The sequence below is a fragment of the Pipistrellus hanaki genome, assembly GCF_964339955.1.
Source record: "Pipistrellus hanaki genome assembly, chromosome: 14".
Lineage (NCBI taxonomy): Eukaryota > Metazoa > Chordata > Mammalia > Chiroptera > Vespertilionidae > Pipistrellus > Pipistrellus hanaki.
The window spans coordinates 52,975,760-53,002,903 of record NC_140516.1 but is presented as its reverse complement, the minus strand read 5'-3'; the positions used below and the strand labels follow the sequence as shown (position 1 = coordinate 53,002,903).

Genomic DNA, 27,144 nt, shown 5'->3' with positions numbered 1-27,144 from the left:
TTTCAGAACAGAATTTTATCACTTTTTATTGAAAACCACCGAACGCTAAATGTCCACCTTTACAAGAAACAATACAGTAACGTAACTCACACTAAAACAAAACATTTCTGATAGCCATTATTTTTCTGTTTGGGACAGTTTTAAAGGTTTTTGTCACAAAAACAGGAATGTACCTATACAAAGGCTCAAAATAGGCCATCTTTTAAACAAAAAGGCAATGATTCACAAAAGACTATGAATATAACATGTAACTAGTTGATACAAATCTAATAGGATTTGTTAAAATCAGTCACATCTAATAACACACCTGAAGTGTTCTTGTATAAAATATCACGTGAAGAAAAGAAGGTTTTATCAATGTCTAAAAAAGTGGGTTTGTTCATAGACAATCTGACAAGTTACCATAAAAAGTGTTTCCTGAGACATAAGGAAATGCAACATTATTCTCCTTGAACCTTTCGGCTCAAGACTTTCCACTCAATAAAATAGCTGAGGATCTGAACTGAGAAAATATATTTGAGTACAAACAGCTTGTGAAACTTAATACTTTTTTTTTCTTTTTTTTGCATCATTAGAGGGTATTACGTAACTCACAACCACTCGCCCGCTCAGTATGCAGTTCGGGCGGGAGACTTCTGTCCAGGAGCGACCGTCTTCCTCCGTGCGTGCAGCGAGCGGTCTGGCCCCGGCCGACGGCTCCTCCCGGTTCGCAGTAATGCAGTCTTCCTATAGCAAAGAGGTGACCAGCCCCGAGGACCGAGGGACGAGAGTCACAGGACGGCGATTGCCTCGCAATGTTTTTATTGGTGTTTGCAACTCCTGACGCAACAACCTTCTGTACAGCCAGATGTCCGGGACCTGCGGGGCCCCAGGGGCTGGTAAAGGAAAGGGTCTACTCGTGATCGGACGCACAGATGAAGAATTAACACACAGTAACAGAAGTTGGTCGTTAATCAGTCACGCCCTGTCTTTCCGGGCCTCCCTCCGCGATGGAAGCACCTTCCGCTGCCCGCGTCTCGGCTTCTAGCTCTTGTAGCGGTCACACTGGTGACAGTGCGGACGCCCGTTCCTCTCCTCTCAGCTCCTCTGTTGTCCACTGTCTCTTGGTCCCAGGCTGACCGTGGTCATCCTCTGCTATTGCTCGTTGGGGTGCTCCCGATTGTCCCCGTGCTTGGTGGGCTGGTTGGGAGAGGGGGCTTGGGAAGGGTGCGCGACGGTGGGCAGGTTGTGCGTCACGGGGATGCCTCCGGGGATGATGCCCTCCATGGCGGCAGGAAGCCCCCCTGGGGCCACGCCCACGATGCCCGGCGGGTATCTAAGGCGCACAGAGAAGGGCAGGTGAGTCCAGGACAGGAAGTGCCACGCGCTGGGCTCCGCCCTCTTCTGGTCTCTCTGATGGGATGATCGATCAGCCTACCTCCCCCCGAGCAAGGAGGAACCTGGGTAAAATCTCAAACACTGACTTAAGTCACGAGCAACAAGGCCTGGTTTGTCTAATCCAAGCTCGGTGTCCCCCACCCCTGTGCGTGGCTCTGCCCTCCACGCGGGAATCCTGCACAGGGCTTGACCCCCAGCAGGCAGCTGGAGTCCTCTCCACCTACATGTGGCCGCCTGGGCTGCTGGCGTGTGACAGGCAGAGCAGAGGCACATGCTGGCAGCACGTGCTGTGTGCAGACACGAGGCCTTGAGCCTCCAGAGCAGGGCGCAGGGTTCACACGCAGTGAGCCCGGCTCTAGGCTGGGCCCTGAGGCCTGGGCAGAGGGGGCAGGAGGAGATCCCTCCGCCCAGGTGCTGCCCGTGCCCGTCCTCCCGCAGCCTCACCTGTAAGTGGCACCGTTGAGCTCTGGATGGATTGCTTGCTGGTCTATTACTGACCAAGGAGCCGTTGTAACAAAGAATTCCTTGTTCACACAGTTCCTTAAGCTCTCGGGGATGCGGCCTGGAACGAGATGGTTACGTTTCCTGAGGGCGAGGGGGTTAAAGTCAGACTTGGTAGGGGCTTCCGGGGCCAATCTCTGTGGTTTGAGCCGAGAGATCTGACAGCTCACCTCCCTCCAGGGAGGGGCCGGCTGCACCGAGCTCCAGCCCTGCGGCAGCCAGGACAGGAGCAGGGCCCCGCCCGGTGCACTGGCCGCTGTGGCCGAGAGGGACCGGTTCCCTCTGGGACGTCGTTGGGGACGCGCCCCAACGGCCCAGCCCACCCACTCCACCAGCCTGAGCGTGAGGTCTGCCCACAGTGACCCCGCCGTGACCCCGGGCGGGCTCACCCGTGATGGCGCGGCGGATCTCGGTGGCGGCGGCCTCCCGCATCTCCAGCGAGGCCTGTTCACTGTACCAGGCCGTGTGGGGCGTGCAGATGAGGTTCGGCGCATCTTTCAAGGGCCCCTGAGCAAAGCTGGAGAAGGCAGAGACGCCCTGAGGAGCTGGCCCCTCCCCGGTCGGCTCCCCCCGGGCGGGCAGGGAGGCTGGAGCAGCCACGACGCACAAACAGAAGGACCAGTGAGGCCGGCCCGTGAGCCGTGTCTACAGACCAAGCAGACCGCCCCGTCCGGGAAAGGGGCCGGGGACTCGGCGTGGGGGCCAGGCCCACCTGAAAGGCTCCGACTCGTGCACGTCCAGGGCTGCGCCACGTATCCTGCCTTCCTTGAGGGCCTGGGCCAAGGCCTTCTCGTCCACCAGCCCTCCGCGGGCCGCGTTCACCAGGAAGGCGCCCTGCCGCATCTGGGGGGGGCAGAGCGTCAGCGGGAGCCGAGGGCGGGGCGTCTCCTGTCGGCTCCTGCTGATCCTGCCAGGGACTCGGGCGGGACGCCTCCCGGGCTCCTCCCTGCCGCCTGGGGACGCCCCTGCTCACTGGCCCAGCCGGCCTGGCCCCTGGCTGAGGAGCCAACAAGGGCGCACCTGCTTGATGGTGAAGTCGTTGACCAGGTGGTGGTTGTGCTCGTTGAGGCTGCAGTGCAGGGACACGCAGTCGCTCTGGTACAGCAGGTCCTGCAGCGTGTAGACCCTCTGCACGCCCAGGGACCGCTCGGTCCCGTCCTGCAAGTAGGGGTCGTAGAAGATGACGCTGAAGCCAAAGGCCTTGGCTCGAACGGCGACCGCCTGCCCCGTGCGACCTGCGGAGAGAGCGTCCGGGTGAGCGAGCCTGGCCTCCTAACAGCACGGACTGGCCTCCATGGCGGCCAAGGGCGCAGCCAAGGAGTGAGCGTCCGCACGGGCTCGCGTGCTGGCCAGGACTCACTGAGGCCCCGTCCATTGAGGCGGAGAACCAGCCAGCTCTCCCTAGAGCCACCTGCAGGGCAGCGGACCTGGCGTGCCAGCAGAGGGCACTGTGGCTCAGCACGCCTGCCTTCCGTCCTGCCTCCCAGGCCGAGTGGCCTGTGCACTGAGGGATCACACCAGCCCCAGAGCGGACAGGGGTGCAGCCCTCCCACCCCACAGTCGCCCCCTCGGCCGCCCCGAGGCTGACCCTCAGTCCCAGAGACAGCCTGAGCCTTCTGACAGCCAGGCTGGCACTCACCGCCGCGTGCGTCACTCACGCCCCCTCCCAGTCCCGAGAGGCAGAGCTGGCCTCACTGCCTCCCCAGCTTACAGACCAGGGGCCAGGCGGAGGTCAGTAACCCGCAGGGTCACGGAGCCCCTCCCAAACGCTACGTGTGGCCAGCAGCCGTGTCACCATGGACAACCGCTGACTCCGGCTGAGGCCTCCCGGCTCCGGGCTCCGCCCCGCCCCGCCCCGCCCGCAGACCCTATTGGAGCCCCGGGAACCGGCAGGCCCAGCGCCTTCCTGCTGCCCAGCCCCCTGCAGACAGCAGACTCCAGTCCCAGGCCGCAGGGCCCTGCACGTACCGAAGCCGATGAGGCCCAGCGTCTCCCCGCGGATGCGGGCTGCCCCCGAGGCCACCTCGCGGATCTGCTCCACGCTCTGCACCCGCGTGCCCTCCCGCAGCGCCTGGTACAGCCACGTGTTCCTCCGGTACAGGTTGAGGATGTGGCAGAGGGTGGAGTCGGCCGTCTCCTCCACGGCCGCCGACGGGATGTTGCACACGGCGATCCCTGGAGGAGGCAGGGCCGGGGGTGAGCGTCAGAGCGGGCCGGGGCCGGGGCGCAGAGGCCAGTGAAGCAGCTTCTGAGGGTGCAGGCGCCCGGGCGGCATGGAGGCCTCGCTCACAGGCCCCTCAGTGCCACATTGGGGACTACAGGCAGCACCCTAGGGCTGAGGGCTGGGGCAGCCATGGCTACAGGGTCAGGCCCAGCCTGCAGGGAGCAGAGGCCGAGGCCAGGGCCCCGCTGGCAGCACAGGACGCCCCGAGGCCACACCTCAGGGCCTCTCCGAGGGCCACAGGCCTGGGCTCAGCACCTGGAGCCCCCAGCAGCCAGCTGCTCCCTCAGCGCCTCGCCCTCCCCTGGGGAGGCCCAGACCCCAGGCGGCAGCCGCCGGGAGGGGGGCGCCCGGTGCACCTCTGCACCCACAGGCCCTGTCCTCCGAGCCGCCCACTCACCCAGCTCGCCGGCCGCCTTGATGTCCACGTTGTCGTAGCCGCTCCCTATCCGCACGATCACCCTCAGGGCCTTGAACTTTTCCAGGTCCTCCCGCGTGAGGGTGATGGTGTGGTACATCATGGCGCCCACGGCCTCGTTCAGCACCTGCGGGCACAGAGCTGCAGCCAGGGCCCCGCGTCCGGCAGGCGGGGCACGAGGGCCGGACAGCTCCCCCGGCCGGGGCTGCTGGCCTCTGGCCACAGGGGGTGGGCGGGGAGGGGAGGGGCGGGGAGAGGCACAGCCAGGCCTGCGGGCCGGGTCCCACCTTCTCGTGGATCTCCTGCGTGGACTGCGCGTCGCAGAAGGCCACGGTGGCCAGGTCCTTGAGGATGGGCATCTCCACGGTGCAGTCGCGGCCGTCCAGCAGCGCCACCAGGGGCCGGGGGTGCAGGGGGCCGTTCATGATCTGGGGGCGGATACCTGGGGAGCGGCAGGGCTGGTGGGCGGCGGAGGGGACGGTGCCCGCGCCTCCGCCGCCTGCCCCGAGGCCCGCCCGCCCCGTCCTCCGCCCGAGGGGCTGCAGGCCGCACAGCCAACAGGGCGGCGCTGGGACCGAGGGGCTGGACTGGAGGAGGCGGGATGCCGCCTGCGGGGCCTCGGGTGGTGGGTCCAGGCTGGGCCCCGAGCCGGTGACACCCTCACACGGAGCCGGCAGGAGCCACGGAGCGAAAGCCACGGCCTCATGGAACTCGGGCCACGGAATCCCAACAAGGCCACGCGCACCTCCGTGGCCCCCGGCTCGCATCCCCGGCTCGTCACCGCACGGTCAGCCCCGTGGCCTCTGCTCTGCACCGAGCCCGGCACCGCGGCGGCCCCCGGACAGCGCTGACCACGCAGACAGGCCCGTCCTGGCCTCAGGGAGGGGTGGGGAGGGCCGGGCCCTCAAGCAGTCAGGGTCCCTCCCGCCAACTGCCCCCCCAGGACCCGGGCGCCCAGAGCAGACGCCCAGTGACGTGGCCCCCGCATCCCTGCACCGGGCAGGACGGGGCCCGCCGCCTCGAACCCCCCGGCGGGCCCTCCCGTCCCATGAGGCCCAGGTGTGCGTGTGAACGGGCGGGTCTCCCGAAGACAGGCCCTTAGACCCAGCCCTCTGGGGAGGGAAGAGGGAGCTGCCAGGTCACGCGGAACCACCTCCATCTCCCTCACATCAGGCCCTCAGCCGCGAGGGGCCGGGCGGAGGGGGGACACGCCGGAGGAGGAGCTGAAGGGCGCCGCTGCCACCCCGGCCTGCCGGCCACCAGCTCCCTCCCACGTCTGCCAGGGATGGTGAGACGGCCACCCCAGCCCCTCCGCTGCCCCGGGCCTCCCACAGGGTGAGCTCGGACTGGACCCCACAGGAAGGAGGTCCACGGGACAAGGTTTGCAGAGTTCATGGCCGTAAGAAACGCGAGTTGTTAGTTAAAACACTGCGCCAGGAAAGGGGGGCACCAGGCAGCGCCCGGGAGGCGGGGCCGTCACCACCAGATGCCCGTCCACAGCACCAGAGCAGCATCTCGTTACCCGGGAAACAAAGGCCAGGTTGCCTAGCAATCGCCTCCCTCCGCCTTGGCTCCCCTCTCTGGAGAAACTGGCCCGGTGGGCAGAAGGCAGCGGGCTGGGCCGGGAGGTGGCGTCCGGACCGCAGCCCAGCCCGAGGCCGGCGGAGCCGCAGGGCTGAGGGGTCCGCGCTGCGGGCTGGGCGGGGGGCCCTGGAGAGAGTGGGAACCACGTGTCCTGTGCGAGGTCTGGGAGCCCAGGGGGGCTGCTGCTGAGGAAAGGCCGTGCTCCAGGCCGAGCAGCAGTGAGGGGAGGGCCCAGGGCACCCAGGCACCCGGGCACCGGGAGGGGAGGCTGCCCCAGGCTCCACCTGCCTGGTCCCGGCCGTGAGTGCCCCCTGGGGGGGGGTGTAACCACGCCTCGTCATCAGGTCTGTAAACATGGCAGCAAGGAGACCGCGGAGACCAGCAGCTGGGGCTGGCTGCAGGGTGGGTGCCCGCAAGGGGGGTGCCCGCAGGGGGGGTGCTGCAGGGTGGGTGGCCGCAGGGGGGGGGTGCCCGGAGGGGAGGTGCCCGCAGGGGGGTGCCCGGAGGGTGGGTGCTGCAGGGGGTTGCCGCCTTTCCGTTGCCGGGGGCTTGGGCAAGATGCACGCAGGTGCTCAGTGAGCCCCACAGCGAGGTTTGTAATGAAAGGGGAGGCTGCCAGTTCCAGACACTGCTCCCCCCGAGCGCCAGGCCCAGCGAGAATCCCACGGTCACTCTCACCCCGTCCACGGCCAGGCTGGGTGTGGCCGCCATTGGGCTGTCCCCCATCCCAGAGCCAGCCCCCCGAAACCAGCCCCAGACAAAGGGCAAAGCCAAGACCCGCTGTGAAGTGAGGCCGATGGAAGGAGCCAGGCAAATTCTCCCCGGCCCCATGGCCCCACGGCAGGAGGCAGGAGACAATCGGAAAAAGTGATCGGTGTGACCCCCCTCCCCCGCAGGACCTGGGGGCCGGCGGGGCGCCAGGCGCAGGGGGAGCAGAGGGAGGCCCCGAGGACCAGGAGCCGGAGCCACAGGGGCGAGCGGAGCTGTGCTTCCCTGGTGCGGCCGAGGGGCTCCTGTTTCCCGGGGAAAGGCCGGGCTGTCTGACCCGGAGTCAGTGTCAGCCTGCGAGGGCCGAGCGGCGGCGCCACCCCCGGGGGCTGGTCCGAAAAGGAGAAGACCCTTCTCAGGAGCGTCCCTGTGACCGGATGGGGTCCAAGCTGCACCCCACGAAGCCGGCGGCCCAGAGAAGCGGCGGAGGAAGGGGAGGCGGAGAGTGGGCCCCTGCAGCCTGTGCTCGGCTCCTTTGGGGCAAAAAAGTGACAATGGCGCAGCGCTGCCCTCTACCCGGCGCCGCACACAGCCCGGCCACACCGGCCCGGGAGGGCATGGCGGTGCCAGCGGCCGCGGAGGGGCCTGGGCGGTGCCGCCCCCGGCCGGCCTGAGGGCAGCGGCCGCCCAGTGTCACTCGCAGGCCCTCCGCCCCTGGCCGCCGGGCGGACAGCACACGGGAGCCAGCCAGGACGGAGCGGGTCAGGGCAAACGGACACGTGGAAACGTCCAAACGTGGACGACAGCCAGGCGGAACCCAGCTCCCCGCCCCCCAGACGAGAAGGGGAAGGGGAGCCAGGCGGAGCCCGAGATGAGGCATTCCTCATGCCGGCGTGACCCAGCGGCTGAGGCAGCCACGCCCAGACTCAAAGACCCCCGTCTCCTCCGCCCAGGCCGGAGGGGGCCCTGTGAGGCCCAGTGTCCGCCCTGAGGCCCGGGTGCTGCCCCTCAGGAGGGAGATTCCAACACCCCCGGGCTGAGCCCCCGCCTGCCCAACACCTCGTGCAGTCAGCCCTGGGAGGCCGAGCCGGCACAGGCCCATCAGTGCCCCTCGCCGCAAACAGCACTGACCACCAGCGGCTCCGACGAGGCCCCCAGGGCGGGCGGGCAGAGGAAAGGGCCGGGAAGGGGGGCAGGCGGGAGGCAGGTCCTCGGCAGCCAGCCTCCCAGGACTTCACGGAGGAGATAATCTTTCCGTGATTATGACCAACCCTCCCGTTGCTTAGCAACACATAATTAAGGAATATGTTTTCAGATCCGCTTTGCAAGCCCAGCCATTATCAGATGAAATTACTGGAGCAACAAATGTCATCGCCATGCAAATCAGCTGCTGCGAGGGAGAATGGCGAGCGGAGGGGGAGGGGCCTCGGAAACCATCGGCGGTTCCTCAGCCACACGGGCTTCTCTGTTTTTTAACAAAAGGCAAGTAAACCGCTCAGACTTCAGAATCAACCCTTCCGTGAGACAAACACCAGGACCTGCAGACAGGAGACCCGCCGGGCCCCCAGCGGCTCAGCCGGCCAGCGCACCCGCCCCCCGCAGCGGCTCAGCCGGCCAGCGTGCCCGCCCCCCCCCCCACCTCCAGCGCCCGCCTCTCCCGCTTCCCAAAGGGAGCTGCGGGCGGCACCCCTCGCCTGGCTCCTGCCCGACCAGCCCCTGAGGTGTTTCCCACGGCGGTGCACGTCCTGGCCAGCGAGTGACACGGTCTGTGGGTGCTGGACAGCACCCCGCCTTCTCCAGAGCCCCCCCCCCGCCCCCCAAGAACTGGCGGCTGCGTCTGTTCCGAACGATTTCCCAGTTTCTCCCAGACACATGGCCGTTTCAGCGCCAAAAAGGAAAAGCCACCGACTGCCCTGAGCTGCCCCAGAGCGGGGTGTGTGTGTGTGTGTGTGTGTGTGTGTGGCCCTGGGCCCAGCGCCCTGTGGGTGTGAGAGCGTGTGTGGTGTGTGTGTAAGAGCATGCGTGGTGTGTGTGGTGTCTGTGAGAGCGCATGGTGTGTGTGCGTAAGAATGTGTGGGTGTGTGTGAGTGTGGGTGTGTGTGAGAGCGTGTGGTGTGTATGTGAGCGTGTGGGGGTGTGTGTGGGGGTGTGCGTGGTGTGTGTGTGAGCGCATGGTGTGTGTGTGTGAGAGCGTGTGGTATGTGTGTGAGCGTGTGGGGGTGTGTGTGAGAGTGTCGTGGTGTGTGTGGTGTCTGTGTGAGAGCGTGTGGGGTGTGTGGCCTCCCGAGCTCAGCCTGAGAGCACAGAAGCCAGGACCCCGTGGCCCCCCGCCCTCCTGTCCCGGGCCCCTGGGGGAGGAGGTGCGTTACTTGGTTCCGGGGCGAGCATGGTGGACACGATGATGGGCGCCCCGGTCCGCCGGGCCACCTTCTGGTAGGGCGCGTGCGGCGTGTGCAGGCTCGGGCCGGCCGGCTCCCCGGGGGCCGGGGGCTTCCACAGGGGCTGGGCGCCGGGCAGGGGCGCGGCGTGCAGGCTCCGCTCCCGCTTGAGCAGCTCCATGGGCACCGTGTACGCTGTGGAGTAGGCCGTCCGCGCGGGGGGCGGGTACGCGGGGCCCGGCCGCGCCGTCAGGGCGCAGGGCGCGGGGGCGCGGTACCCGGGGTCGGCGGCGAAGAGCGGGGCCGGGTAGGCGGCCGCGTCCAGGAGGTGCTGGGAGGGCGCGCTGGAGGGCCGGCGCGCGGGGTCCCCGCGGGGGGCGGCCTGCAGGGGGCCCAGGGGCTGGGGCTGCGGGTCCCCGAGCGGCTCGGCGCGGTGGCCGGAGCGGGTGCGGGGCGCGGGGCCGCCCGGGCCCTGCCGGCGCAGCTGCATCTCGGTGCGGCAGTGGCCGGCCAGGCGGCTGAGCACGCGGGCCTGGCCCAGGTTGGGGGCCACGCACTTGATGTCGGCCTCCTCCAGCGAGGCCAGCACGGCCGGGCAGTCGAAGCCCTGCTGCAGCAGCGCCCCCAGCGTGGCCTCCGCCACGCCCTCGGCCCGCAGCAGCGCCAGGAACTCGGGCGGCGCGCCCCGCCGGCCGGCCGGCCCCGGGGGGCTCAGGTCCGCCCCGCCGCTCTCGTAGGCCGGCTTGTGGGGTCCGTAGCCTCGGTGTGCGGCGCCCGGCCCCCCGTCTGAGGCGGCCCCGGCGGGGTCCACGACCAGGCAGGTGGGGGCGGCCTGCCGGGCGGGGGCCGGGTCCGCGGGCCGCTCCCCGACGTCCTCGTAGGCCTGGCCGGCGGCGTAGGCGGCCAGCTCCCCGGCGTAGCGGGCGGGCGGCCCCAGCGCCATCGCTTTACCTGCGGGGTCCCGGTACGGGGGCGCCGCGTCCGGGGGGGCCCCCCGGCCGGGCACGTGCTCCCAGGCCACGCGGCCGCCGTAGCCGGGCAGCGGCCGGGGCCCGGGGTCCCGGGGCGGCAGGCGTGCGGCCAGCACGGCCTGGCGGCTGCCGTAGAAGGCGAAGTCGGGCGCCGAGCCCTTCCTGCCGGCCACGGCGCTGTAGAAGGCCTCCTGGCACAGGTCGGGCGCCGCCTCATGCCAGGGCCCCCCGTCAGTCAGCGCGCCCTGGCCCGCCGCCTCGGCCGCCTCCCAGGGGCTCTCGCCCCAGCCGGCGGCATCCCAGCTCTGGGACCGCCCCACCCCGACGGGCCTGCTGGGCACTGGCATGGGGCCGGGGCCGGCGGGGGTCCGCACGGATCTCCAGCCGCACACATCCAGCCGCCGCCGTGCCGGGCCGGAGCTGGCAGAGCACCCGGTGTCCTATTGCCGAGGACGCCTCAATTATTAATCCCGGAACCCGAGCGGCGGCCGGCCTCCCGCCCGCAGCCCCCCCGGCTCCCAGGCCCTGCTGCCCGGGGATTAGGAGCTAAATAAAGCCCGAGCTTCTGTCCTGCTCACCAGAGGGAGCCGCCGGCTCGCAGGCCCCCTCCCTGGCCTCCCCAGGGTGCTCTCTGGAGGGCACCTCCCCCTCCCCTCCCCCTCCCAAACGGCCTGCCCCCCCCCCCCCCCCCGCCTCCGACCCCCCACAAGGGACAGAAGGGAAGAGGAAAAGACGCTTTAATGTGGGTCCAATTCTAATCCGCCGATGAAATGTTAATCCACTGCGCACGGCTCAGAACAGATTAACCGGGAGCAGGCAGGCTGGTGGGTAAAAAGGCCCGGCTCCTGCGGTTCTAGAATGAGGCGCCGAGCATGGCCGTCTGCGCCGATGCCTCACCCACACGGACCTCTGGCCCGAGTGCCTCCGCGGTGACCAACCCAGAGCCGGAATCCAGTGAACGCCAGAGCCTGGGCTGTCTCGCCAGGACTAGCTCCGGCCGCTGTGCAGCAAAACCGGAGGCTCTCTTTAAAAAATATTCTTATTCACATCAGAGAGGAAGGGAGCCTGCAACCCGGGCCTGGTTCATAGGTCAACGTTCAACCACTGAGCCACGCTGGCCAAGCCGCACAAAAACCCCTTTTTGGTGGAGAGACAGTGCAGGCCTGAGGCAGGAGGGGGGCAGGCCGTTTCCGGGAACCGGGGGACAGTGCGGAGGGCAGCGCCTGCCGCCCCTGGCGGTCAGTGTGGATGCACCTTCGGGACAAACGTGCTGTCAGCACTGTCCCCGGAGCCGGCTCGGGACCTGTCCGCTGCTGGGCAATGGCCCGTCTGTTTGGGGACGCAGCTCCCTTCCTCTCTGTTGTCAATAAAAGTATTTTTCTGAAGAGCAGCCTTCGGGTTCTGCTCCATGGCAGTCTGTTACTGCCCCAACCCTCTCCCACCCTCCCCGCCGAGGCCGGGCAGGGGGAGCACGGGCACCAGCCCCTGACCCCGCTGTGCTGGCCCCACCCCGGCGGGAGGCCGGCCCTCCTCAGGACAGGATGTTCCCGCCCACAGCCCACTCCGCTTCCTGCACACCGGGCAGCGGTCAGCAAGCTCATTGTCAGCAGAGCCGAACAGCAACAGTACAGTGACTGACATTTCTTCTGAGAGCCAACTTTTTAAACTTAAACTTCTAACGCCACTTCTATAAAACAGACTCTCCCAGGCCATGGTGTTCTGTGGAAGAGCCACACTCAAGGGGCCAAAGAGCCGCAGTTTGCTGACCACGGCCTTAGAAGACACAGTGCAAAAGGCAGGCCCACGTAACAGAACCCGGCCGAATGGGGACAGCGCGCTCCGGTTACCGAGACCTCCCGGGCTCCGGGCGGGCCGCGCCTCCGGGCCTGTCTCCGGGCCTGGCTCACAGGCCACCTCCCTCCCTCCCTCTGCGCCGGGGCTGCAGACATGGCGGCTTCCCTGGTGACGCCGCGGGAAGAGCACGCACAAGGCGGGTCCGCGGAGGCAGCACCCGTCAGGACAGGCCTTTGCCCGAGAAACAGCCCACGTCTCCTCCCCTCCCCGTCTCAGACCGTACGCGGCCCCCAGGGGAGTCCGCCCCCCGCCCCTGCCGGCGGACCCGGCCGCGGCGAACCCGGCTGCGGAGTGACCCCGGACGGGCGGGCGTCTCTGGCACCAGGCCTGTCACGGGGACCGAATGTTACGGCTTCACCTGCTGACGTGCAGGCACCAGGCCCTGGTGCAGGCGTTCTGTCCACAGGATGCGCCAGGAGCTGTGACTCACTGAGGCGCTGGGCTGGGAGGAGCGGGGCCGGTGCAGCTCGGGGCAGGAGACCAGGCCCCAGAGCCAGCACTCCGAGCCGCCTGGGCTCTCTGCCCCTTTCAGAAATCCCCAAACCCCCAAGTGTTCCCAACTCTGTCACTGACAAAAGCAGCTATTTGAGTGTCAGATTAACCGCTAAGAGACAACCTCTCAACCCCCCAACTCAAAACGGGGGGCCGGGGGCTCCGCGAGGCCGGGACCCGGCCCCTAGCCCACAGAGGGCCGCTGCCTAAGCCGCAGTGTTCCTTCTCCGCTCTTCTTGTAGTGACAAAACCCAACAGCAGGTGGCGACCGTGCCCCACTCTGGCAGACAAGCTGTGGAGGCCCGGGTCTCCGTCCCCACTGAGATGACAGGCTCCTGTGGTGGGTGAAAACCCCGGACGGACCCTGCTGCTCAGCACCGCGGCCTGTGAGCAGCGAGGTTCCGGAAAGGACCGTCTTTCTGAGAACTCCTGTGGACGACGGGCCAATTCCGAAAGAGGAACGAGCCCCCAGACTTGGCTTCTGAGTCCCAGGACGCCGCTCCCGTGGCTAACTGCCCGGCCCCGAGCGGCGACTCCACTTCCCGGTCCTCCTCCGCCACCAGGCCCAGGGCCAAGAGGCCCAGCAGCCGGGCCAGGGCAGCCCCGCCCCCTCGGCTCCGGGGCGATGCTGAGGTCAGAGGGCCTCACGGCTCCGAGTCCCACTTCCCACTTTCTGCTGAGCCCAGACGGCTGGTTTGTTCCTGCCACGTGTCTCAGAGCTTGTGTTTACACAGCTTCTGCCTTTAAGCTGTTCTTCCTCTGTCCCCAGAAAACCTGCTCGAGAGGTGGACACCCTCCTAGGCACCTGGGCACGGGGAGCCCGGGGGGTGGGGGCGAGAGCAGCAGGGGCACCCTCCCGGCCCTCGGAGTGGACGCGGGGAGTGGACGCGGGCAGTGTGGACGAGGGCGGAATGGACACGCTGCTCTTAGAATCGGCGACTTTAAATAACCCTGCCGAGTGCAGTCGGAGCCCAACAGCGCATGGACAAAAGCGGAGAGAAGCTGAAGCCTGCACGTCACAGACACTAAGCAACAGAACTAGTAAAACATTCAACCTGGTTCTCCCCTGCAGAGGCGAGGCCTGCGCCTCCAAACTGACCGAACCCGGAACGGTGGCCGGGGCCAGTGGCAGGGACCGGTGGCCGGGGCCAGTGGCAGGGACCGGTGGCCGGGGCCAGTGGCAGGGACTGGTGGCCGGGGGCCCGGGAGGAAGGCAGGCATGTCCCTCCTCGCAGACTGCCACGAAGCTTCGCCGTGGCTGCCCTCCTCTGCCGCCCTCCATCGCTGACACAGGGCTCGGTTCCAGCATCATCGACATTGTCTAGCTGACTGTTGTATATTTACACAGCTAAGGTAATCAGCACTAATCACGTAATTACTGGAAATGTGGGTAACTGTCTGATCCAAACATATAATTATAATGTATAGCAACATTATGAATCCCATTTTAAATATCCACATTTTGGAACTATTTGTAGATATTTATTACAAATGATTGTGGACTACCTATAGACAGCCAGCTTAAACACCGATTCTTTTTTTTTACATCCTCACCTGAGGCTATTTTTCCAACTAGTTTTTAGAGAGAGTGGAAGGGAGCGAGAGAATGAGAGAAAGAGGGGGGAGGGTATAAGGGGGGAGGTAGATATTCATCAATTGGTTGCTTCCCACAGGTGCCCAGAATGGGGACCAATCCTGTAGCTTAGGTTCCTGCCTTTGACTGGGAATCGAACCCCAGACCCTTTGGTGGTCGGCCGACTTGCCAACTCTGATGGCGAGCCCGCCCGTCATGCCAGCGAACACCCAGAGGGAAACCCAGGCCTCGGTACTGAGCGGCCGCACACAGGCCCTGCTCGCCCTCTCGATGGCTGGTATCAGGCACCGCAATCAAGCGGAGATCAAGGGCACGTGCAGACAGAGGGCTGCTTACAGCAATCCCGCTGGGCCTGCCGGTCCTCACAGACCGTGTTCCAGCTGCTGGGACGGAGGCCACGCCGGGAGCGGGGGCCTCTGCGCTGGGCGAACCCGAGCCCGGCACCCGGGCGAAGGCCCTGCGCCCGGGCAGACCTCCGCCACTCCCCCTGCAGGAGCCGCAGCTGGCACTCATTCAGCTCATGTTCGGACCACGGTTCAGAAGTTACGGCGTGCTGCCACTCGGCAGAACGCGGCTCTGGATGCCTCCAACCCCGGCTGGAGCCACGTCTACTCAGAGAACACGTCTGCATGGACAACCGGTGGATACGCACTCCTGTCCGAGTCAGGGGCTGACCAGGTGGGAGCACTGGCTGAGCCGGCCCGGTACCCGGGGGCGCCGGCCAGGCCTGGATTCCCCGCCCCCCCAGGAGAGGGCGCTGCCTCCCCAGCCTTGTCAGTGCCGGGCCATTCCCGTTAGATGCTGATCGGGCTTGTTTTCCTCTCACGGCAGACGCACTCGCACATCCTCAGAGAGCAGGGGCGCGCACACCAGGGCAGCCCGGCTCCTGGGATCCATGTGCCATTCGTCCTTGCAAACGTCTTAATTCGAAACAGGGCGAACCGGAAACCTCAGGAAGTAAGGAAGATGGCTCTAATATCCAGGGCTTTCATATGCAAATGACCCAGGCGGGCGGAAAAAGGGGACCTGAGGCCTCCTTCCTCCCAGCTTCCTCCCCGCCCACCCGCCCGGAGGCCAGGCCTCGACCTCTGTGCAAAGGTCAGGCCTGCTGACCACAGGCCATGCTGGAGGTGCCGAGGGCCTCGCTGGGCTGTGGCTGTGCGCACCGTCTGGCCAGGGAACCAGCTCCCGAGAGAGGTGAGCCCGGTGACGGTCCCGATGGAGGCAGGACAGTGGCCTTTGGCTGAAACCACTCAGCACGCTGGCTCTTACCTTCGCAAATCCTGTCCAATCGCTGGCGCTTGACTTTGTGCTTATCCACAAGGGCCATTCTTTAGCGGACTTTGCAACTCTGATTCAAGGCCAGCGGTCCTCTGAGGCTTAGGGGGACGGGCAGGAGGCTGCGGGCATGACGCCGCTGTGGACCTGCAACAAGGAGAAAAAAGCCTTACTCCACGGGCCTCTTCTGTTAACTCCGGGCTGCAAACAGCAACGAGCCGCTGACCTGCCGTGGGATGACCTGTCCTCACCGCCAGAGCCGAGCACAGCCCGCGGACTGTCCGGTGCGTGTGTGACCCCGGGCAGAGCCGCAGGGGGCGGTGCAGGCTCCGGGAGCACCTGGGAGCAGCCCCCGGCCCGCGGCCCGGGATGTGGGCACCACCTGCGACCACATGAGGCTCGAGGCCTTCTGCCGGGCGGTTCACAGGAACTGCCACGCTGCCCGCCGGGGGCCAGGGGTCAGGGGTCAGCTGCTGTGGACAACACAGCCTTGGCCGCCACGGCAGGAGAACGGGACAGAAAGGCCCGTCCTCCTCAGCGGGCCCAGTGCCATCTCCCCAGCCACCGCGAGGGCAGCGTCCCGGCAGGCGGGCTGGGGACGAGGAGCCTCCGAGGGAAAGCCAGGTACCGCCGAGGATGAGGAGGGAGCCCCGACCCTCACTTCCGGCTCATCCATGGGCCAGCCCAGACCATCCTGTTACCTGCCCGTGCCCCAGCTCTGAGCTCGCCGCTGCAGCCGCAGCTGGACAGAACCCACAGGAGAGAGGTGCCCCGGCACCCAGCCACGGAGGGACAGGGACAGAGGGAGGCCCGTCCCTCTGCCCCAGGCCGGCATGCAGGCTGACTGTGGAAAGGCAGGTGCTCACGGCCCCCGGTGGTTAACGGCTAATTTCCCAGCAACGAGACTGAAAAAGCACCCCAAACATTTATGGCAATAATTCTGTGGCTGCTTTTAAAAACATATATTTTACTGATTTTTTACAGAGAGGAGGGGAGAGGGATAGAGTTAGAAACATCGATGAGAGAGAAACATTGATCAGCTGCCTCCTGCACACCCCCCACTGGGGATGTGCCCGCAACCAAGGTACATGCCCTTGACTGGAATCGAACCCAGGACCCTTTAGTCAGCAGGCTGACAGCAACACCGGTTAGGGCTGTGTGCTGTTTTTTTAAAGAGCCAGGCAGAAGCACAACGTCTGTTCCCATAAATAACGCAACACGAATCCGCGAGCTGCCCAGACTTCCCACACCGGGAGCACTCACACCAGGCCGGGAGCACTCACACCGGGCCGGGCCGGGGAGATGAAGGAGCCCTCATGGAAGGGGTGACGGAAGGCCTGGGCGGTGACGATGTAGTGGACGGTGCTGCTTTGCACAGTGGGGAGGGGGGTGGCCATCACAGAGGATAGGACTCGTGTGCCCCGGGGGCACTCGGCCTGCCCAGAGCTTGGGTCCGAGCTCTGACCAAGTGCGTGGCTCTCCCGGCCGCTGTGGGAAGCCAGAGCCCGGGCGGGCGGCCCCGCAGAGGGTGAGGGGTCTCAGGTGAGGGGCACAGCGTCACGTCTGAGTCACGTCTGAGGGATGGAGCACACACCTGGCCCTCCAGTCCCTGCGTGAGGCACAGCCTCCTCTGCTCCCTCTGGATTTTAATCTGAGTAATTAGAGGCTTCCCTCCCGAAAACCTGATAGCAGAACCTCCATGATGCAATCAAAGGGAAGACCGGCATCAGCTACACAAATCAATGTGTCCTGTTATTTATAAAAAGTTTTTAAAAAGCGCTTACTGTGTGCCTGGCTGTGGAGGGGGTGGGAGGGAGGGGAAGCTCCGGGCCGGCTCTCCTGGCCCTCCGCCGGGGGCCGTCCCAGGTGGCCACGCACACAGGGAGTCTGGGTGTGCGTGGACTGGACCTGGGGGCAGAAACCTCTGATTCCTGAAGCTCCGATCCCCTCCCGCAGCATTTCTTTGGAAGCAAGAACTTATGAAATGCTCCTGCAGGGACTTAACTGACACAGCCCTCTCTGCGCGGCAGGCACAGCTGAGGGCAGGGTAACGCTGGGAGGGTGAGATGAGCCACGGAAATGCAAAGGCTCCCAGCAGGCCCCGGGGCACAGGGACCCCCCCCACACACACACTCCAGGGTCTCCTGCACCACAGGCCACAAGGCTCGCGGACGCGTCGGGCTCACTCCCCGGCGGCGAGGGACCCAGCGGAGAAGCAGCAGCGCCGAGCACAGGTGAGGGCTGCCCTCTCGCCGGCGGGCCGGGCCGTCACAGGCCTGAGCAGGCGGGCCGCCCTGACTCCTCCGGCCCCGCTGTCCTGGGTGCTCAGGCTCCTTTAAGAACCGGGCACAGCCCGGGCCCAGCAGGAGCAGGGGGCCCTCCCACAGGCTGTGCGGTCTCACTCAGTACACTGGTCCGAGGACCTGTTAGAAACCAGATCCAACACACACGTGTCCAGGGGCTGGGGATCAGGGGAGCCTGGCCCGGTTAAACGGCAGACTAACTCCACAGCCCACAGTCGTTAGGAGTCTCTCAGGGTGAAACGGAGCCTGTGGGGGGAGATCGTGGGCGCCCCCAGCCCCTCCTGCTCCGTGGCCACTGGCTCAGTAGCTGGCAGCATATTTCTGTACTTTTGTCCTCCCACCCCCACGTTAAAAACAGGCTCAGACACCAAGGAGCACGAGGTGTGCAGGGCAGCCTCGCCCACAGCCCACCCCTGCCAGGAGGTAACCACACTGAGGCTCCACGCCCGTTCCTGGAGCCCGGCCAGCCTGCCACTCAGGTCCCGGCTTTTATCTGTCCCCAGGGAAGGCCCAGTAGCAGCCCAGCCCTCGGCGGCAAGGTCACACCCTGGTCGCTGCCCTCAATCGGCTCTGGGGGCCCCACCCTCTGCTCCCGGGCCGATGCAACAATGGTATCAGACAGACGCACAGACAGTTCACAGTCCGCCTCCCTTTCCCACGCCTGCGCCTGGCGCTGGGGAACTGAGACGCGTGCGGGTTTGAAACGCCCCCACACCGGCTGCGGGAACCCCAGACCAAGCACTCACAGCTCCGGGTCACCGGCTGGATGAGTGTCTGTTCCTTCAAAAGGTAACACGCTGCTTTGTAATTCACGGGGTCCCAGGCACGACCGCTGCCTGCCTGCAGCCCCAGCTGGGGACAGGGCACTGCCTGCCTGCAGCCCCCGTCAGATGCCGCGGGCCTGGGGGGCTTGGCGGAGGACCGCAGGCTGCGCCCCTGCCCGGAGGGGTTTGACGGGGGAGGAGGGGTGTGGGGGGACAGGGGGAGCCGGGCCTCCCAGGGGCCTGGCTGGGGACTGAGGACCCACGCACAGGCTTGTCCTCCCCGTCCTCCCCTTGGGCAGGAGAGTGGCCAAGACCAGCTGACCGGGCCCGCCCTGACCTTGACCCTGACCCAACAACTCCTCCTTGGCTGCATACCGAGAGCAGAAATCTGCGGAATGCTTACACCGAGTGAGGAGAGGGAACCCAGCTCGGAGGACGCACCCAGAACGATGAAAGTTCTCAGGAAATGCCCGCGGACGGCCTCTGCCGCGGGGAGGTCACTCAGGGCCCAGGGGTCACCGAGGGCGGTGTCTGCCGCTGGTGCGAATGCGGGAGAAACCACAGATGAAGCAGCTGATAGCCACTGAGGGCCGGGCCCGGGGGCCACGGGGGCAGGAGCCACGGAGGACAGCTGTGTGGACGCCACTGCTAAGCTTGTGCTGAGCTTGAAAACACAGAGTCTAAGCAACGGGGTGTGGGGGTGGGGACTAGTAGAAATCTAACATTTTTAAGGCAACTCTGGATTATTTGGCTTATTCTAACATACATGAATTACATGTGTATTAAAATGTCTAATAAAGACAATTACAGGAATAAGTTGGTTGTCAGCCCTAGCCGGTGTGGCTCAGTGGATAGAGCACCAGCCTGTGGACTGAAAGGTCCCGGGTTTGATTCCGGTCAAGGGCACATGCCCAGGTTGCGGGCTCGGTCTGACGTGCAGGAGGCAGCCAATCAGCGATTCGCTCTCATCACTGGTGTTTCTCTGTCTGCCTTCCTCTTGGAAATCAATAAAGATATATTTAAGAAGCCTTTTAAACAAGTGGTGGCGACGGGATCTTGAATTTTTAGAGATCGTGTGGACAGACTCGTCAGACGCCTGCTCCCGCGCTGCCGCTGGAGCCTCCAACGCCTGCGGTCTTCTCCTGCCCCTCCCGCGGGGCCACGCTGCCCTGGGAGACCAGCCCCCGCGGCTGGACCCCACAGGAGGGCCCGCGCTCTGCACCCCCGGCTGGCTCACAGCGTGTGTGTGTGTGTGTGTGCGTGCGTGTGTATGCGGCTGGCTTCTGTCCCAGCCCTTCCCAGAGCAGGCCCACCCGGAGGCCTGGTGCCCAGCACGGGGCCCTGCGGCCAGCAGAGGGCACTGCACGCCCTGCTCGGCCTCCGAGGCTGTGGGCTTGAACGGCTTGGCCAGGATCCCCCTCCTCCCCCTCCCGGCTCCTGTCCACCCCAGCTTGGCCTCTCGGAGAGCTGGGAGCTGGAGTCCAGGTCCCGGGAGAAAAGGCGGGTGGTTTCAGGATGACACCCTGCATTTCCCTCCGGATGAGAAGGCGGGCACCTCCCGTCGCCCTCACGGGAACATGCTCGGGCCTCGGACACAGCCGGGCCGGGGAGCACGGAGCCTGCCCGGGGCCGGGGCCTGGGCTGGCAGCGTGTCCCCTGAGCTGGAGGCCGGCACGGAGCAGAGGGGCGCCTGGTGGGGAGCCTGGTTTAAATCAGTCACCGGGAGGGAGCACAGGGACGGGATGGAAAGCAGCTTGGCACAGGCCCTGTTTACCAGGAATGGGCTGAGGGGCTGGCCAAGGCCTGCCAGGGTTCCCATGGCAAACCACAGCTCCCGGCACGGGCACACCTGCCGCTGGTGGCCTCAGCTCCCTCGCCCCGGGGTGTTTGCTGCAAACCTTAGCCGCCTCAGGACGCACCACCGCCCAGACGCTCGTTCGGAGGGAGGAGGGCAGTGTTCCCAGGAGCGGTGCGGCCCCGGTGCCGGCGGAGGGAGGCTTTCCTCCGGGCCTCCACCTGCCGCCGGCCACAGCCGAGGGCCGACCTCGCCGTCTTCCTGATCACCGGGTCCCAGAAGTCAGACACAGATGCAGCGCATCAGCCCTGCCCCCCCTCCCCCCCCCGCAGGCGCCCACAGGCTCCGGCTGAGAGGGAAGGAGGGGCTGCCAGCCCATCGGCGCGGAAGCAGGGGGCACACGTCCCACCCTCCACAGGACCAGCATCCTCTCAGCCCATGCGAAGCTAAGGTTGCCATAGCAACAGATGCCCCAAGGATACGGCTTATTCTTGGCCTGACTTGGCAGGTGATGTTCTGAAAGGACCCACACATGGGGATCCGAGTGCCCACCTGAGCCGACTCCGCCTTCTCAGGCCACCGGCTGCGGGAGCCCCTCGGCCCTGCCTGCTCGGACATCACAAGCCTCTCTCCACCTCGTTCCAAGCCACAGCCCACGTCGGGGTGGACAACCCAGAGAGGCGTGTGGCCACTGGCAGCCAGGGAGAGGCTGAGAGGCCACAGGAAGGCCGGGTCCGAGGCTGCCTGCAGGAGCCCTCAGCCCGAGGGCCCTCAGGCGGGTGGTGGGGACACGTTGCAGAGGAACCGATGGCGGGCCGGTGCGGGCCCATTTTCAGAAAGCAAGCGTCTGGAAAGATGGTCTCACAGACAGCGCTCCCTCCGAACCCACCGCCTCCGGAACAGCAGGGCCGCCTCGGTGCCAAGTCCAGGGGGAGTGGACCAGAGCAGCTAGGCGGGCCCAAGCCAAACAGGCGCCGCGTAAGCTGTTCGCAATCTCCAGGCCGGCCCGGTGCATAGAGAGCCGCCCCCCAGCGCAGCTCACGCTCCTGGGAGGGCCACCGACAGGAGTGCCGTCTGCCCGGGCGCCGTCCTTTTCCAACGAGGTGCTGCTCGCCGGCGCAGGGTCCCGCGGTCCAAAGTGCAGCTTCCCGTGCGCCCTCCGCAGGCAGACGCGGGGACAGCGAGGGAGCCGCTGTTCACCTGCTAGAGGCCGACGCCGGCCCGGCCCTCACCCCTCGCCCCCGGGGCGCTCCGGGCCACCCCGCCGTCCCGTCCAATGAGCACGTTAGCTCTGTGGTATGTTATAGGCTCTGCGCTCGGAGGGAGGAGCGGGGAGCACGGGGGCCTCTGCTCCGTTCGGAGCACCGCGCAGCCTTTCCCGCCACGAGAGCTGACAGATGCCGAGATGCCGGGAACCCAGGGGCAGAGGCCTGGAGTGTAGCCTGGGGGGGTGCACACAAAACCGCATGTGTGTGCACACATGCACACATGCTTTTGTGGCCCTGGACGGCTTCTTGAAACCATGGCATTTCTGGGACATTCTGAGGCTTGAGAAATTAACAAATCCAAACTGCTGCCCTCACAGACTGAGAACCCGAGACTCAACAACTCAGTCACTTCCAGCCCATGTTTCTGCTCATCCCCACGGCCCCCCCATCCCCACGCCCCCCCCCATCCCCACGGACCCCCCCCATCCCCTAGGGCCCCCCCATCCCCTAGGGCCCCCCATCCCCACGGAACCCCCGCCATCCCCACGGACCCCCCCCCATCCCCACGGACCCCCCCATCCCCTAGGGCCCCCCCATCCCCTAGGGCCCCCCCCATCCCCTAGGGCCCCCCATCCCCACGGAACCCCCGCCATCCCCACGGACCCCCCCCATCCCCACGGGCCCCCCATCCCCTAGGGCCCCCGCCATCCCCACGGACCCCCCGCCACCCCCAGCAGTGCCGCCAGCTGTTGCCGATCGGAAATCTGAAAGCCCAGAGCCAGCGTCAGCCAGGCCTTCCATTGAAAATGGGCAGTTCCTCTCCCTGAGCCCCACCACGGCCCGAGCCCCGACTAACGCCCCGAAGGTGGAGACCCTCACCCGCTGGCCAAGAGACAGGCCAGCAGGACAGAGGGAAATGGTTGGAGTCTCATTAAGAAAACGTGCTCGGCCCCTGGCAGGGCTCCCCGAGGGAAGGACCAGGGACCGCAGCTCTGACTGCGCGCTCCCGAATGGCGGGGATGTCCTCACCACACGCACCCTGCACCACGGCCGGCACCTGCACAGCAGTGCCTCCTGGGCACTGAGGCGCCGGCTCAGGTGCAGGCGGCCTGCACACTCCGCTCCGAGTGCAGAGCACACCGCACAGTCTCCACCGCGGCCTCCACCCGCTCCGGGCGAGGCTTTGGGGAGCTGCCCAGCCTCCCAGGTCTCCCCCCCACTGTCAGAGGGGCCAGAGGAAGCCCAGCCCTCTGACGACACCCCAGCCCAGAGCGCCAGGCCCAGCGCACGTGCCCCGCGTCACTGCCGCGCTGTGAGCTTCCAGGGAGGCTGGGCCCGGCCTCTACCCTCCGCCTCCACCATGCACAGCCCCTGGCCGGGTGGGGTCTGTACTCAGACGAGGGCTGTTGGCTCCAGAAACTTCCACAGGCCTAGGCCTCCCATGCCATCACGCCCAGCCCATCGCGGCAATGGCAGTCCCAGGGCTACGGTGCCCTGAGGTGTGCCTCCTGGGGACCACCTCCCCGTCACCCCCGGGGCCCCACCGCTGGATGAGTGGCGATGCTCTCCCAGGGGGTGCTGGGAGCTGCCCGCACCCATGTCTGTGCCTGTTCCCGGGTCACCAGCTCTGCGGAGACCGGGCCCGGGCGGGCTCAGTCCACCCGCCGCCTCCCAGGCTTCTTTCTCGCTGGGCAGAAGCAGGAAGCGGGGATCTGATTCTCAGAGGGAGCTCAGGAAGGGTTAAATGGGTTTTTGGAAACAAAAGTTATGAAAATGGCCCCAATACAATCTGATGAGGTCAGCGCGAACAGAGGCCTAATGACACCAGTAAGGAAAACCATCTGTCGGTGTCGAGAGGTCGGCAGGAAGTGGGCGGGACTTAGGCTGCTCCGATTGGCCGGGCCAGCGCTCCTAGAAAGAGAGCACATGGCCCCACTGAGCCCCGAACAACAGAGCCCCTGCGATTGTCCCCGAGCAGCCCCGCCCGCACAGCCAGGCCCGGGCTGCGGGGCGCCTGGGACCCTGACTGCAGCCAGCCTTTGTCCGCTCACCGAGCGGGGCGGGCGGGCGGGGTGTGTGTGTGTGTGTGTGTGTGCGCGGAGTGGGGGGGCCTGGCCGGGAACACTGCGTGTGCACACGTGCGGCCTCTCCGGCACAGAATCTCCAGTTTCACTTTTTGGTGGAAAACTACTTGGTTCACTGGAACAGCAAACGTTTCAATAAATCCATCATCACAAAGTCCAGAAGACGCGTTTCTTTGGAAAAACAGGAAGTCCCGGTACATAACATGAGCGGCTTAAAATAGGGCCAAGTTCATTTGTTGACAAAAGCCCGGGCTTTGGACCTGATTTGTCCCAGATCCAACTTACCTTTTAATCCTCCTTCCCAAGCGCATCCTGTTCCCTCAGCAGCAGGCGCCTGGGCTTTGTTAAGGCCTGACAGTCACAGGGCTGGCCTGGGGGGCTGGCCGTCCGCTGTCCTCAAGCCCCCGGCCCCCACAGGGCGCAGGAACCACAGGGGCCGAGCCAGGCTTCTCGTCGGAGCCCAGAAAGCTCGGAGGCCTTCCGGAAACTTGTCTGTTCTTCCCGGACAGCCAGAGCCAGAGCTTTACCGAAGCCCCGACTGCGACCCCGCGCTGCGCCCACGCTCACCCACGCAGCAGGCAGAGGGGGCGGCGCACCCACGCCTGGAAGCACGGGCCCCTCCGTCAGGACCAGGCGGGGTGCAGCCAGGAGCCGTTCCCGTTCTCCCAAAGGCGGGCAGTGCGAGGAGCGCGGGTACGAGCACCCCCCAGGAACGGCAGACGGCTCTGCCGGCCGCGGTGCGCGCCGTCCACAGCGCTGGTCCGGGGCTCCTCTGGGTGCCGCCCCGCACTGACCCCTGCTCCCCGCACTGACCCCTGCTCCCCGCACTGACCCCTGCTCCCCGCACTGACCCCTGCTCCCCGCACTGACCCCTCCTCCCCGCACTGACCCCTGCTCCCCGCACTGACCCCTCCTCCCCGCACTGACCCCTGCTCCCCGCACTGACCCCTGCTCCCCGCACTGACCCCTGCTCCCCGCACTGACCCCTGCTCCCACACTGACCCCTGCTCCCCGCACTGACCAGCAGCAGCAGGAGGCGGTGTGAACACCGCGCAGCAGGGCGTGCACAGACTACATCCGTGTTACAAAACCACGGAGTGTGTACAGATCAGAGGCTCGAGCCAGCCACGCTGTGGGAGCCGTCTCCACCAACGCCGTCCCCGGGCCCGGGTCTTCCATGGCCGCAGAGCGCTGTCCGCCCCGTCCTCAGCCGCCGGCAGCTGCTGCCCCAGGGGCACTGAGAGGAGTCCGGGCGGGGCAGGACGCGCTGCCGCCTCAGTTCTGGTGGGCTGTGGGCCGCAGAGAAACCAGGAGGCGAGCGCTTTCGTTTAAAAAGTAAAACTGTGGACGAGCGGAGTGAGAAACGGGGGAACAGGATGCGTGGTCTCAAAAAACACCACCGTTCAGATGAGATTCAGCCTGACTCCCAGACCGGCCTTGGGGACCCGCCCTGGCTCCCGCTGTCCCGGAAAGGCCCCGCTGCAGCCAGCGCCCGGCCCCGCCGGCCGCCGCCCCGCCCCGCCCCGCCAGCCCCGAGCCGCCAGCAAGGGCCTCGGGGCCGCAGCGATGGGGGGGGGTATTGGGAAGAGCCTGTGGGGGCCCGTCTGGGTCCCTGGGAGCCGGAGCCAGGAAGAGGGTGTGTCGGGGCGTCTGTGTGAGGCCTGGCTTTGCTGCTCTTCTGGGGAGACCCTTGGGGAGAGGGGGGCTCAGGATGGACCAGGAGGCCATCGCCCTGTGAGCACACTCCGCAGCCCACCCACCACCCGCAAAGCACGTGGCTGCTGAGAGCCCGAACCCGTCACCACTGGGAGAGCGGGGGCCGCGGACCGGAGCACTCGGACGGCCGCGGCCGGGCGCACACGCACACGCACCCCCACGGTTCACTCAGCACCGCGCGCTGTTTTTACCCTCCGCCCACCCCCCAGGGAATCCACGGCCGAAAACGGGCTGCGGTGCTCGGGCTCCCGCCTCCCCTCAGACCATCCGCCGACTACCTGCTTCCCCGCCTCAGGGAGGCGCCATGAATACGTCGTTTGAAACTGAGTTCGAGACTATTTTTTTCCTGGCTGATGGCCAGTTCGATTCCCAGTCAGGGCTCAGGCCCGGGTTGTGGGCGCAACCCCCAGGGGGTGGTGTGCAGGGGGCAGCTGAGCAGTGATTCTCTCTCATCACTGATGCTTCCCTCTCTCCCTTGCTCTGAGAAAGGTTTGAGTAGCTTTTAAATGGAAATGCAGTCTGTGACTCACCAGGCCCGGCTGAGGCCCCACGCCCTCTCCGGGCCGCCTGCCTCTCTCACAGCTCCCCGGCGGCCAGCCTGCAGCTGCTGTGAGCCGGCCTGTGGCCGTCACCCGGTGCCGGGCAGGGCCGAGTGCCCTCTGCGAGGACAGACCAAGGAGGGCCAGGGAGAGAGATTTCAGACCGACAATGCAGCCTCACACCTGTAAATGTTTCCCCCATTCTAGAACCTTCCAGCCTGTCCCGGTGTGCCCAAGGGCACGCACAGCCCCTCTCTGCTCCAGCTCCCCGCGGCCCTGCGGAGGCAAACCGCCTGGTACGCTCACAGTTTCACTCAGGACACCTGCCCGGGTGTCCCAGCAAGCTGAGCACACCGCCCCGCGGGGGCCATGGCACTGCCCAGGGATGTCCCCGGACGAAGCAAACTGCGGAGCAAAGATGGCATTTCTGTCCGCTGGGCGGCCACCTCTAAGAACACTTCCTGGCAGGAGCTGCCCCGGGGGGGTGGCCGGCACCCACGTGCTCCCGGGGCGGCTTCTGCACGAGGAGCAGCCTGGGAAGGAACAGGGGCTCCCTCTCCTGGCCCCCCGCAAACACCAGCTCTGTCCGCTCAGCTGGAGGGCCCCCTGGCTGGGCGGCCGGGACTCAGCCCCCAGGAGAACGGGCTCTGAGAGCAAAGCCGGCCCCGGGACGAGGCAGAGCCGCTGCTCTCAGCACACACGCCGCTAGGCCCCGCTCCCGCCGGTGTAAACCCACGGCCACGTAAGACCCGATTCTTACCGAATCAGCCCCCGCGACCATCAGCCACGGAGGGCGCCGGCAGTGGCTGAAGGACAGCCGCGTCACTGCGGCCTCCGCACAGGGACAGAGGACCAGCTCCCAGAGGGAACAGGCTCCAGGCGGGTGCTCCGCGCTGGGTCTCACTCTCGAGGCCGGAGGGTCTGCGAGGACAGGCGTGCGGAGGGGACGGGGTGGTCCCCGCACCAGCGTCATCAGCGCCCTCCCAGGCACCTCGAGCCCACTGTAATAACGGCCCAGCGCCACCTTCCCGGGGGACGGTCTTTAAAAGGCACCAGACGACGGGCCGCTGCGGCCTGTGGTAGTTCCCCAGGGCAATGACCTTACGACCGCGCGTACGGTGCAGCGGGCGGCGGGAAGGAGAGCAACGAGGCCCAGCGACGAGGGGAAGACGTTTGTGCTTCCGGGGCGGGAGGCACGTCGGTCCCAGCTGGAGGCGCCGGCCTGGGATGGGGCCCCACTGCTCGCTGGGCGGTTACCATTCCTCACCCCGACCCACGCCTGCTGGACTGTCCCCCTGGAGCCGGGCCGGGCATGAACAGGTCAGCTCGCTGAAAAAGCCCCCGAGGGGTCCCGGTTGG

General features: G+C 66.3%; 1 protein-coding gene across 9 annotated transcripts in view; it reads right to left on the bottom strand.

Moving 5' to 3' along the window:
• The window catches only part of CTBP2 (C-terminal binding protein 2), a 76,598-nt gene continuing 49,454 nt past the window's right edge, over positions 1-27,144 (bottom strand). For 7 of the 9 annotated variants that reach the window (XM_084904552.1, XM_084904556.1, XM_084904555.1 and 4 more), the window contains 9 exons: positions 15,371-15,523; positions 4,805-4,959; positions 4,500-4,644; positions 3,847-4,053; positions 2,899-3,113; positions 2,591-2,721; positions 2,268-2,395; positions 1,822-1,939; positions 1-1,315 (listed from right to left, as the gene is read on the bottom strand). In XM_084904552.1, coding sequence (XP_084760678.1) covers positions 1,135-1,315; positions 1,822-1,939; positions 2,268-2,395; positions 2,591-2,721; positions 2,899-3,113; positions 3,847-4,053; positions 4,500-4,644; positions 4,805-4,959; positions 15,371-15,428 — 1,338 coding nt within the window. In that variant the 5' untranslated portion in view covers positions 15,429-15,523 and the 3' untranslated portion in view covers positions 1-1,134. Of the gene's footprint in view, positions 1,316-1,821; positions 1,940-2,267; positions 2,396-2,590; positions 2,722-2,898; positions 3,114-3,846; positions 4,054-4,499; positions 4,645-4,804; positions 4,976-9,178; positions 10,521-15,370; positions 15,524-27,144 lie in introns of those variants that run through there. The other 2 variants (XM_084904558.1, XM_084904559.1) reach the window with 2 other exon arrangements.